This window comes from Bison bison, unplaced genomic scaffold, assembly GCF_000754665.1.
Source record: "Bison bison bison isolate TAMUID 2011002044 unplaced genomic scaffold, Bison_UMD1.0 scf7180017864035, whole genome shotgun sequence".
Lineage (NCBI taxonomy): Eukaryota > Metazoa > Chordata > Mammalia > Artiodactyla > Bovidae > Bison > Bison bison.
In genome coordinates, this window is record NW_011494607.1 from 7,572,243 (window position 1) to 7,585,437 (window position 13,195).

Sequence of the window (13,195 nt, forward strand, 5' to 3'; positions counted from 1 at the left end):
TTTCTCCTACTGTTCAAATAAAAATATGTTTTTATAAATAAGCTGAAAAGTAATTATCTTTTCACATCATTCAGGATATGTGATGCTATAAATTCTTTAGATTTATATATTTTACTAAATCTCTGAAGTTCAAATTTAATTTATACATTATGAGTAGTACATTTGCTCTAGCTTAGTGCAAAATCATTAAACTCTTTAATTAAATAATGATTTTTAAAAGGTATGGCAGGCTTTTCCCTTTATTATGTAAATGATGCTTTTTGCATTTTTTTCTATGTTAAAAATGAATATATTAATCTAATCTGTTCTCATTTCTCAAATAGAGTCTTCCTTGCTTTTGAGGAACAAATCAACCTTTCAGAACTTAAACCTCAAGTGTTTTGACATTAGACAGTGAAATAAGGCAGAATCCAAAGACACTGTGTGTTCTTTGTGATAATCTAGGATTTTTATTTGATTCCAGGTAACTTTGGACAATAGACATGATGGGATGTTTTCTCTTTGAATAAATAACAATTTAATTACACCACTGAAATAAAATATAGTGTGGGCTTAATACATTGTAAATATTACAGAAGTACTACTTCACTATAGTAATTTAATGACTGAAGCTACATTGAATAACAATCTTACTAGTACTTGTGTACAAAGTTTTATTACTAACAAAGATATTGCAGCGGTTGCAAGGATGTTACCAGCTCAACAAACATCTAACAATACAGTATTTCTCTAAGAGGAAAAGTAATCATGTTTGATTTACAGACAATAAAGAGCTATGTTTTCCACTTGAAACATTGGAAATAAGAATCCAGATCATCTGGTATCTTGATTCATATTATTACAAGAAAAGGTTTCCTTCCTTGGGGATGCCGATCATCCCCAGCAGGCCTAGTACATTAAGTTGATATGAAGATAGCTTTTAGGATGCCACAGCAGTGTAAAGAAACTCTCCTATCTGAAAATTACTGATTTGTAGGCCACTGCTTAAACATCTGACTTTTTGAAAACCTATTTACATACATTCAGCCCAAATCAGTAGATAAAATGTTTTGTCTATATTACAGTAGGCATTGTTAACGTTTCATTAGAAGGCCAGTGCAAGACAATTGTTAATAACCATTGCCCAGCATTTAGGAGATTTTTAAATATCATACAAATATACAGTTAGATTGTGAGAAATCTAATTTTGCGCATGATATTGGTGGTCTCTTTTACAGACATAAGATGGCAGAAATTAATCAACAAGACAGTAACTAGAATGCTACTCATCAAGGGTCTAATTCTCATCAGGAGGTTGGGCCTTTTCCTGCTGTGTGGGTTTAGGCAGCCACAATTCCATTACACTTAATACCACTTGGACTCAAAGTGATGGGGAATCTTGGGGATCATCTCAAGTGTAGGCATATGTCTGTAGCTTCTTCCAGATCTATGTTTCTTTTACACTTATTTCCTATGTAATGGAAAAGTAAGGGTTGTTAGAGACAGCCCTCTTTTTCTAAATGAAAATGTGGGTCTGGGATTGAAAGATTCATCATTACTCTGAAGAAACCAAGCAGGTTGGCAATTTGGCCCTTTCTGAAGACATATATGATGGTGAAATGCATGGTCAGGAAATTCATGGTCAGGTGAAATGCATATGTCAGCCTTAGAGGAAAGAAGATAACTCTGAAGCTAGACCTTATAAAATGTACTGAAATCTAAATTATATTTAAATCAATGGATCTCATTAAGGGACTAATTAATGAATGGTACTAATGAATAATAATTCTAATGAGTATATTCATTGGGGAGAGCATTTGAGTCACTTGGGTTAGGAAATGATATTAAAAGTGTCAGAGTGAATCAAACTCATTTAAATGTTTTAAAATGAAGGTGGCATAACACATACAGGATGATATTTCACAGATATTTCTTAGAATATCAATAAGCACCAAGTTTAGTGCTGTCAGCCCCATTGTCCCTTAATTGATTATATATGATTAAGATCTTGTAAGCACAACACACTATAAAATCTACTTTGCATACACACAAATACAGTTTCAAAAATGAATCCCGAAATTTTTCTACCAATAACAAGAATTTCATCTTCACCAGGTCTTCAGAGCTGTGAAAAGAGCATTGACATTGCCTGGTGAGCTCATAGATATGTGGATTCATCCTCAGGGTAATTTGGGACTAAAGAGTGGCAAACTCTTCAATGGAAACTAGGAACCCTGGTGAGTTTTTTCATAAATAATCTTTTGTCCTTCTAAAGAGATCTTATTAATCCTCTAGCACCCTGAGCCCTCATCTGCATATGACAGAGAGGTAAAGTGAAGAAACCAGCAGGCAGATTCGAGCTGTACAGACAATTAAAAGCATCTCAGCTTGGTCCACAAGCCATATTCAGCCTTATACTGCAAGAAACGACATTGCCCCATCAGGCTGCTTGGGTACCACATAGCTAGCAATCACCAGATTAGCTAGCTCTCCACTTTACTTCAGGCTATGCAGGCCTATGCAGGCTACGCAAAAGCTACGTTTTATCCATTTAGGGAAAAGGTAGTCTGCAAGCAAAATTTGTCAGAGTCGAATGGCTTCTTCAGCACTATCAATGCTTACTGTGAAAGGGCCTAATTTGGAGCACCCATGGCACCACTGAGGATGAAGTGGAGGGTAAGAAGAAAGCAAGCCATGTTCATCATTATGCCTTAGCACCTCTAGCTAACCAGGAGCAGAGGACAGCCTCTTCCTTAGCCCGAACCTATACAGGCAAAGCTGCTGGGTTGTCACCAAGGGCATCTGCTTGAAGTACAGAAGCAACCACATGACGTCCAGGCCTCCATCCCAAGGGTGTCAGCTCCTCACTGCCCTTTTCTCTCCCAGTTGCTGTCTGATTGGCCTTCTTACCACATGAGCCAGATCTGGTAGTCTCACTCCAGTGAGCAAGGTATAGAGCTACTTAAACTGGGATCTCGCTGCCTACACATACAACTAAACTGTGTTACTACTGGCTTTTCTTCTTTCTTTTAGAACCACTTCCCTTATAATGACTTACATTTCCATGGACTTGATCGACATTAGGCAATCAGAAACCAAAACACTTCTATTTCCTGACATGAACACTATACAGACCGTGACTTGAGTGTTCATGGTCAATGATTCCTTGCTAAACACTGGTCTTATGAAATATCTAAAGGTCAGTTTAGTAACACTTGATCCAGTTTCAAAGGGGGAGGGTTCTGAAGATTTATGGTCAGTGTTTTTATCAACAAGATTTCCAGAAGAACTCAACTTTAGAAACTGAATTCATGTGCGAGAGTGCAGCAAGGGGAACAGCATACACATGGTCACAGTTTTCTCACTTTAAGACATTACTAGAACAGTTACAGGATAGAATCACACACATACACACACATTTATATTCACACATACAGAATTTTACTGATCCAGACAATACTTCTTTTCAATTAAGAAAAAATGAAGACTGTTGTTTGGCCACCCAGGCATGAAAGCTACCTAAACCTGGAATATAAGGATGCAGTACTCTTCAAGTAAACAGCGATTGCACAGTGCTAACAACTTACATTAAGATTGACACATGCTGTCTTAAGAGGTCCAGTAAGAGCTAAAGACTAAACAAAGTCAGTGATTTCAGCCAAAAGTCAATAAGTCGTCTCTCTTTTGTTCTGCCTGTAATCCATCACTCAGCAGAACAGTTAGAGTCCAGAAGATAATACGAGTCCTCGTATGAAATGCAGGACTAAGAAAATTTTAAGTGTCAATGAGTTCTGCTCAAGACTTTGGACAGTCTTAAAATTCTTCTTGTTGGATTAACAGAAAAATAAAACTTTATGGTTATTTCAATGTCAAGTTTTAATAGAGATTTTTGAAAAAATATTAAGGTTTCTAAAGTTAGATCATGGGCAATAATGCTTTAAAAAGTGGTCTCATTGGCATATATCCACTGCTTAGGTTCCATTGGTCTCATAGAAGCCCACCTTGCAGTTTCGCTGAACTAGACAAATATAAATAACACATAGTAAACACTAATACACATCTCACAGGACACACTGCATGTCACAAAATAGCTCTACTTTAGTCCTAAAACTGTTGTAAAAATGGAGATCTCTCAGATATCAGAAGTATCTCTGATATTTCTGGACAAGTACATTTCACATTATAATGAAAGTTGTGATTACGAAGGCATTACTCATTTAATGGCCTTTTTCTATGGGTACTTGGGCTTTCAACTGTGTAGCTGAAAGTGTCTCTCTTATTTCATTGAGACTCTGCAAGGACCTTCCAGTTCCTGAAGCCACAGGCTCTCTTCCCTGTAAACCTCCAGAGAACTGAGTTTGAGGACCTACACTATAGAAACGTTAGAGAACTGATAACTGATCATGGTGACAATCACCTTTTCACTGAGCGTGATCAACTTAAAAAATATAACCGATGAGAGGACAGACGTTTCTGGGTTTTGAGCTTTAAAAAAAAGAAAGAGAGAGAATTTTTTATTTTTTCTGTGCAGCCAGGGAAGTGTCTGGCTCACAGAGCCTCGGCAGACGTGTCCGTGGACACAGACATGGTCACCTTGGCGATCTTGACCGTGCTCTTGATGCAGCTCTCCGCCGCCCTGTGGACGCTGGCTGCATTGTTGGCGTGTTTGTGCAGGCAGTCTGAGTCCCCCATGCTGTTATCAAGAGGCTGTGCAGTGCCTTCGCAGGAGGGGAACATGCTCCGGAAAGCATGTCTCAGGTCCTTGCTCCGCAGAGCATAGATGATGGGGTTCACTGTGGAATTCAGCAGGCAGAGCATGCTGCAGAATGCAAACACCGTCTTAATGAGCTTGTTCATCTTCCCAAAGACATCATATACCATGATAGCGAGCAGAGGGCCCCAGCAGATGATCAAGACCACCAGGATCAGGACCAGGGTCTTGGCCAGCCGAATGTCCATGCGGGCTTGGTCGGGCCGTGTCACCTGCACCTTGCCATCCTCGGACGTGTGGATGATGATGCTCTTCTGGGTACCACGCTGGATCATGCGGACAGCATGGCTGTGCGCCTTCCAGAGGATGTACATGTAGGCATACACGATGAACAGCAACAGCACGCTGGTGACCCCGATCCAGAACATCAGGTAGGTCTCGTCGATGAGAGGGAAAATGTCTGAGCACACGGATTGCAGTTTCTTGCAGTTCCAGCCTAGCAGGGGCAGCACGGCGATCACAATCGCGATGGTCCACATCAGGCAAAACGCCACCACGGCCTTAGGCCGTGTGACGATCCTCTTATAGGCCAGGGGCCTGTGAATCGATATGTACCTGTCGATGGCCGTGAGGAACAGGCTGCCCACCGAGGCTGTGAACGAGGCCGTGACCCCACCCAGTTTGAACAGAAACACGTTGGGGCTGTCTTTGCGGTGGAACACGTGGAAGTCGACGAAGCTATAGACGAAGATGACGCTCCCCAGGAGATCGGCGACTGCCAGGCTGCCGATGAAGTGGTAAGAGGGCCGGCAGCGGAGGCTGCGGGAGTGGAGGATGACGCACAGCACCAGCAGGTTCTCCAGGACCGTGAAGGTGCCCAACGTGAGGGACAGCACAGCGATGGCCAGCTGCTGGCTGGGGTTCAGGATCATGAAGCACTCCATGTCCATAAAGTTCTCCCCGCACTGAATGTTCTCATCATTCTCCTTGTAGGAGGACAGGGACTTGTTGTAAAATTCGGTGAGGTTCACCTGGTCTGCTGGGACCAGCTGAGGACTATCCCCTGCAGTCATCTTTTCTTGGAAGGGACTTCCCCTGAAGGAAGTCAGAGGAAATTTCTGTGGGAAGTACCCTAATTTGGATGCCATGTCGCTTTTGATATCTTCGTACTGAATGTCATTGGCACCCACGTACAGGAGGTCTGTGGTGATGGTTCGGAAGGTGGTATCTGCCAGGCCGTCGAGGATGGACTTCATCCCCTCCGTCTTCAATCAGGCCACACACACAATGACTGAGAAAGAGCCCCTTAGCGGGGGACCCTGATGGGAGGGAAAACAGATAAGCTGAATGGTGAGAGAACCGGGAGAATTAAAACATACCAACCACAAAAATTCCCCCCAATGATGGTAAACATCCCAACAATGTACCCTCATGTTATTTTATTCCTATCTCTAAACATAGGTAAAATCCTTAGCCAATCATGGAACTGGGAGAATTAAAACACACCACCAACTGATGTTGGGGAAGATTGAGGGCAGGAGAAGGGGGTGACAGAGGATGAGATGGTTAGATGTCATCATTGACTCAACAGACATGAGTTTGAGCACACTCCGTGGGAGACAGTGAAGGACAGGGAAGCCTGGTGTGCTGCCGTCCATGGAAGCACAGAGTCAGACATGACTGAGTGGCTGAACAACAACTAACAAAAAATCCCCAAAAATGACTGTAAACATCCCAACTGTGTGCTGCTGCTGCTGCTGCCAAGTCGCTTCAGTCGCGTCCGACTCTGTGTGACCCCACAGATGGCAGCCCACCAGGCTCTCCCGTCCCTGGGATTCTCCAGGCAAGAACACCGGAGTGGGTTGCCATTTCCTTCTCCAATGCATGAAAGTGAAAAATGAAAGTGAAGTTGCTGTGTACCTTCATGTTATTTCATTCTTGTCTCAAACATAGGTAAAATCCTTTAACCAATCCAGTCAACAAAACAAGTCAATTCCTTAGTTGAAAAAGAAAAGCTGCCCAGAGAATTCCTTGGCGATCCAGTGGTTAGGGCCCCATTCTTTCACTGACAAGGGTGCCAGTTCGATCCCTGGTAGGGGAGCTAAGATTCCACAAGCTCACTGCTCCATGAAAAAAATTAAATAAAAATAAAGCCATGCACTTGAGTAATGTACAGAAAAATATACAATAATAAAAATAAACACATAATTAAAAAAAAAAAAACAAGAAAAGCTATCCAAAGTTGATGAGGTAGAGCACACCCCCAACACATCCATATCTTTCATTTTGTAAGCTCTCCAGACTTGAGTCACTGTGTGAGTCCCGTGTGGCTCTCCAAGGCCTGGTTGTCAAGTGAAGGCAATGTACCTTGGGTGTGGCTACATTTCAGTTGTGTTAGGGACTGTCTGCCACCTGGCCTCTACTCTCTCTCACACACACAGTGTCCTAATGTTGGTGTAGGAGAGTAACCACAAGTCACATAAGCTCTGCTCTTGAAGACTTGACTGCCATGTCACATAGGTAAGACCAAGCATATAAGAAAACCAAAGAACAAGAGTGTAGTCAAGGATTGAGTTGGATGGCCTATGTGTTGAGTAGAAAGGCAGAGGAAGACATTGCTGCGAACTATAGGAAGCATGCAGCCATCATAGGAAGATCCAGGTTCTAGCTCTGACTCCACTGGGCAAGTTTCCTGACCCAGAGAAGACATTTGAACTGCGCCTGAGGTGCACTTCTACAATGTCTACACCAGCCAAGAAAATTGTTATGAAGGGCAAACTTGCACTGAGGCTCATGAAACTGCTTCCAGAGAGTGACCGCCACCAGTGGTGGGTGATACCAGCGCACGCTGGAGGATGGGAGACAGGCTTGATTGTCCAAAGCTTTCTAAGTGGATAACGCTGGAAATAGGATGGCTGAGAGGAAGAGTCGATTTTCAGGGCTCTTCAGTTCTCAGCTGGGCAATTTGGTTCTGTTTCAAAATAAATGGTCAGAGAATTGGTTTTGCTATTTATAAATGTTTGTTTAAAATGTGGCTTTTAAGCTCTTTAGCTTATAAAAATTATTTGAAATACTGAGGGCAGTCCACAATATATAGTAAGTGCACACAAATACTGTCTGATTTTGCTTATATGAGGTACCTAGAATAGTCAAATTCATAGTCAGAAAGTACATTGGTAGATGCCAGGGAGTGGGGGATCAGTGGGTGGGAAGCGGGCATGGGGAGCTGGTTTTAAATGGTGACAGAATTTCAGTTTAGGAAGGTGAAAAATTTGGGAGATGAACGATGGTGAGACTTACACAACAATGTGAATGTACTTAGTGCCACTGAACTGCACAGTTGAGTATGGTTAAAGGAGTATGTTTTATATTATGTGACTTTCACCACAATAAAAAAAATATTAAAAAGAAAATACTGAGGGCAGTCCAAGATGGCAGTGTAGAAAGATCTTCAACGCTCCTCCTACCACAGGGCCACAGAATCTACAGCTACAAATGGAACAATTCCCTCTGAAAAAGAGTTGAAAACCAGCTGAATGGCACTTCACAACAAACCGTAAAAGGGCCACATCAAGACAGGTGAGAGAGTTAAATAATGATGTCATACTCCTAAAACAAACATAATGTTCAGTGCTAATGACTTCAACATAGAGAAGAACTATTCGTAGCCCATTTGGTAAAGAATCTGCCTGCAATGCAGGAGACCTGGGTTCAATTCCTGGGTCAGGAAGATCCCCTGGAGAAGGAAATGGCAACCCACTCTAGCATTCTTGCCTGGAGAATCCCATGGACAGAAGAGCCTGGCAGGATACAGTCCATGGAGTCATAAGAGTCAGACACGACTTAGTGACTGAAATCAACAACCAACATTAGAAATACAAAGTGATATCTATCCTCATTTCAAAAATCATGAAAGTCAATATTTTACTTAATAATTGTCTTTTTTGTGTGTGTTCCCAAGTATATAATGCAGTTTTGAGGAGGGGAAAGATAGTCATTAACTTGGATCCAATTAAAATGCTGAAGAAAATCCAAAAGGGGGGAGGGGGGTGGAAATATGTGTGTGTGTGTGTATATATATATACATATATGTTATTCACTTTGCTATACAGTAGAAACTAACACATCATTGTAAAACAACTATATGCCAATAAAATTTTAAATGTTTAAAAATAAATTATAAAAATTGTTCCCCTATTGAAAAAAATTCTATATCTGAACTAATAACTCATTAACTCATTCATCCAACAAATCATGGAGCACCCACCACATGCCAGGGCCTATATGAGGCACTAGGAACAGAACAGTAGCCAGGGAGAGCCCCTGACAACATGAAGTTCAGTGTGGTAGAGGAGACAGGCAGCTGACCCTGCAAGTATGAGAAAGCATGGTAACAGCTACAGTCAAGGACATACACGATGCTGTGGGAGCAGCAGTCTAGGGGTTGAAGGCGGCTTCCCCCCAAACAGGATGTCTACACCAAGAGTAAGTAGAATTCATGTGGGTGTAGACAGGACACAGAGGCAGAGAAAATCGTTTTAATGACTACCTTAAGTGTCCTGAAGTGCTTTTCATTGTTTAGTAACTGGAAACAGGCACAAAATGTGGCCCAAGTCCCCACCTTCTGCCACCTCCATGTCCAAGCCACCATCACAGCTCACCGGAACCCGAGCACCATCTTCACGGCTGGTTTTCCTTCCTTTCTCTGGACCAATCCCCTTCTGACCACTTCCCAAATAGCTGCTGTGTGGATCTTCATAAAATAGGTAGTTGATTATGCTACTCCCGTTTCAACCTCTTTGTCCTAAAGACCAAGTTCAAACTCATTCACAAGGTTTCCCTTTCAGGTTCATGCTCTCCAGACCATCCAGCACAGCTCTTCTCTCTGCCTTCTGTGTAGGCCCAGCTGAGTGCCTTTCAGATCTGATTCTCACTCCCTGTGCCCAGAGTTCTCCACCTTCTGTTCTCCCTGAGCAAGAAAGATCTCCACCATCATCCCAACTGCCCACAGGACAAAGTCTAGTAAAAGGCTTCTTTCCCAAGGTCATCTAACCCTTGCCTGTCTCTTCAACGCTCCTCTCGTCACTTCTGGACTTGCCGCTTGCACCAGATAATTCGGCTCCATGAACACAGCAAGTCCACTGCTTTTCAACTTGGTGCATTAGTTTCCCCCGCTTTTCATACTCCTCTCAGCAAACATCCTTTCCCTTCCTCCATCTGGCCAAGTCCTTTCCTGCAATATGATGTCACCACCTCCTATAGCTCCCATGATCAGAGGAAGTACCCTCTCTGGGGCTCCTAGAATATTCAAATAGAGTTCTGTCACAGCATTTACTTAATAGTCTAACATTTCTTTGTGTTTGCATATGTTTTGCCCCTCCTACCCAATAGACAGTAAGCTCACTGAGGGAAGGAATTTTATCTTATGTTTACCCACAGCATATAGTGTAATGCCTACCATATAGAAGGGGACCCTATATATGTTGGTTGATCGAATATACGTATTTCAAAAAAGGAAAAGGTGAGGGACAGATTCTCCCGATCACAATGGAATAAAGCATGTAGCTTGAATCAAGGTATCTTGCCTAAATCGCTACCCAATCTATATGCGCTAGAAAAATGCTCTATTTAGATGAGGTTGTTGATATTTTAGGGCTTCCCAGATAGCGCTAGTGATAAAGAACTTGCCTGCCAATGCAGGAGACATAAGAGACTCAAGATTCAATCCCTGGGTTGGGAAGATCCCCTGGAGGAGGGCACAGCAACCCATTCCAGTATTCTTGCTTGGAGAATCCCATGGACAGAGGAGCCTAAGGGGCTACAGTTCGTAGGGTTACAAAGAGCTGGACAAGACTGAGGCGGCTTCGCTTGACTTTGATATTTTAAATGAAAGCTGCCTTGTGTAATGATTGTGTTAGTTGCTCCGTTGTGTCCGACTCTTTGAGACCCCATGAATTGTAGCCCACCAAGCTTCTCTGTCCGTGGGATTTTTCAGGCAAGAATACTGAAGTGGGTTGCCACTTCCTTCTCCAGGGGATCTTCCTGATCCAGGGATCTAACCCGGGTCTCTTGCATTGCAAGCAGATTCTTTACCCTCTGAGCCACAAGGGAAGGCCCATGTAATGATTACCTAGCCTAAACATACATGGGGAGCTTTGGCTAGATAGTGGTTAGCAAGGATATCAGCAATGTTTTATCAGACAGTGAGCAAAGTAAGTATGACAGGTAGGTCAGGAGGGCTCCTCCACCCCTTCCTGGTCCTGTAGCCCTTTTGCATGATCCCAGTGTGACCTGTACTGACAGTATGGAGACACCACTGGACCAATGGCCCTAAATCCTCCACAGTTAAATTCTGGCATTACTCAGGAACTTACAGCTAGCTCCTTTTCTGAGCTGGCTCTGTACTCCTTCCCGAACTGGCATAGGGCAAGGCACGTGGGGGCTGGGAATGGCTTGACCAGAGGCAGGAGCACGAATGCACGGACCACACAGGGACACCCAGTGTGCACTGAGAGTCTGGTAAAGCCCAGTCAGGTGTCCCAGGGAGGCAGGCTAGCTGCAGAGGCTATAAAGGATGCAGAAATAAAAGACTGAAGTCCAACAGCCACCATGGTTGCCCACCGCTTCTTGATTCCCCTCTTCAAGTCTCTCCTGAGTTCCCATCTTAGCCTGGCTCCACCTGCTCACTCTCAAGTGTCCTCAGGTTTCCTGTTCAGCCATCTGTCTGTCATGTCCTTTCTCAAAGCCTCAGTTCTTCCAGAAAATGCCCTACGTGCGCCCACCATTGGGCCACAACTTTTGAGTCAACTTTGCTCTTTGTGCAAATTTACATTTGCTGAACAACTCCACTCACATATGAAAGTGTTCATATAACAGGAGGGATAGAGAAGAGCGCTATAATCTGCGAGAGCCGTTAATAGCCCTGGCACATCCTCAAATCTCACTTTTGCTTCTCAACTCCCACCCATACTTAAAACACACAGCGCACTGGCCTAGGAGATGGCTCTCTGCTCCTTGAATCACCCTGCACACCTTCCTCCTTTCCTCCTACCCCTCCCTCTGTCTGAAATACTCATTTCCAAGGTCTCTGTTAGCTTATCTTTCTGAGACCTCCTTGACCTGCCCTTCCCTCCAGGCAGAAGCAGTTCTCCCAATTTCCCCCTCTATTACAGACTTTATTACACCATTCTCTCATGAGTTTACATATTTATTTCCATAACTAGAATGTGCTTTCCAAACATAGGACTGGTGTCTTTTTTTTTATGTGACTCACCAGCCTGACAACATGATAGCAGGTGAAGGAGGGGGATGGGAGAAGCTGAGCTCCCTTAGAAATCCTCCCACAAAGCTAATATGGTGGCAGTTGAATTTTACTGAAGCATGAAAGCCATGATTTAAAAATATATATTTGCCTTTCCTTCAAATTAGAAGAGAGAAAGGTAATAAATTCAATGGACACTTGGCCTGAATACCAAAGCTTGAGCCCAGCATTTCTAAGCAGCTACTTGGGGCCAGTCCAAGACCTCCATCCGATAAGTCATCTTCTCTCAAGTAACTAATTCTCCCTTCACATTGCCTAATTAAAAACTAATTTCTTTGAAATTCTCATTATTTTTATGTGCACATTCTACTCATATAATTCAAAATGTACAAAGGGATATACAGCAAAAGAATCAGTCTAACCTCTCCCTTTCCAGTGTTCCAATCAACCAGTTTTCTTCTTTAGAGACAAGACATTTCTTGGTGCTCTTTCCAGAGATATTCCAAGAATAGTTAAGCAAATGCATATACATTTATTCCCTCTTTATTTATTCCCTCCCTTTTAACCAACACTAATATATACAGTGTTTTGCATGTTGATTTTAAAAGTGTACATGAAGACAGTGCCACAGTAGTACACAAAACCTCCCTCCTCACTTAGCAGCTGCCTTGAGTACCTGTTAGATGAATGTGACCAGCCTCCTAGGGAGGCAGATTTAGGTTATTTATCATCTCCCACTGTCACAAATAATGCAGCCGTGTCATGTTTCACATTTCTTACCGTACTGTGAATAATCTTTCCAGACACCCAAGTTCACATCCTAGACTTATCCTGGATTCCTCCTCCTTGGCCTCTATAAACAGGTAGACTACGACTTTTCCCTTTTTAGGCACATATGGAGAGGTTATTATGTGTGGGTGGTCCTCAGAGTTTCTGATGAAAAGTAGACGCCATCATCGTCCCCATTTTGTAGATGGAAGATACAGAGAGGGTAAGTAACTTGCCATTCACACAGCTAGTGGGTGGCAAGGCCCGAATGAAATCAGATGTTCTGGTTCTAGAGCAATGCTGTCCCATAAAAATGGAATGCAAGCCACATCGGCAATTTTTAACTTTCCAGTATTAAGGATACTGTGTGGATCACCACAAACTGGAGAATTCTTAAAGAGATGGGAATGCCAGACCACCTGACCTGCCTCTTGAGAAATCTGTATGCAGGTCAGGAAGCAACAGTTAGAACTGGA

The 13,195-nt window shown here is 42.9% G+C and overlaps 1 protein-coding gene across 2 annotated transcripts in view; it reads right to left on the minus strand.

Annotated features, from left to right (window-relative positions):
* Positions 1-429: 429 nt before the first annotated feature.
* CNR1 (cannabinoid receptor 1 (brain)) overlaps positions 430-13,195 on the minus strand; it is a 29,706-nt gene continuing 16,940 nt past the window's right edge. Inside the window, exons 2-3 of one of the 2 annotated variants that reach the window (XM_010834695.1) lie at positions 5,885-6,009; positions 4,461-5,785 (exon numbers count right to left, since the gene is read on the minus strand). In XM_010834695.1, the coding sequence (XP_010832997.1) occupies positions 4,528-5,785; positions 5,885-5,946 (1,320 nt within the window). In that variant the 5' untranslated portion in view covers positions 5,947-6,009 and the 3' untranslated portion in view covers positions 4,461-4,527. Of the gene's footprint in view, positions 6,010-13,195 lie in introns of both variants that reach the window. The other variant, XM_010834694.1, reaches the window with a different exon arrangement.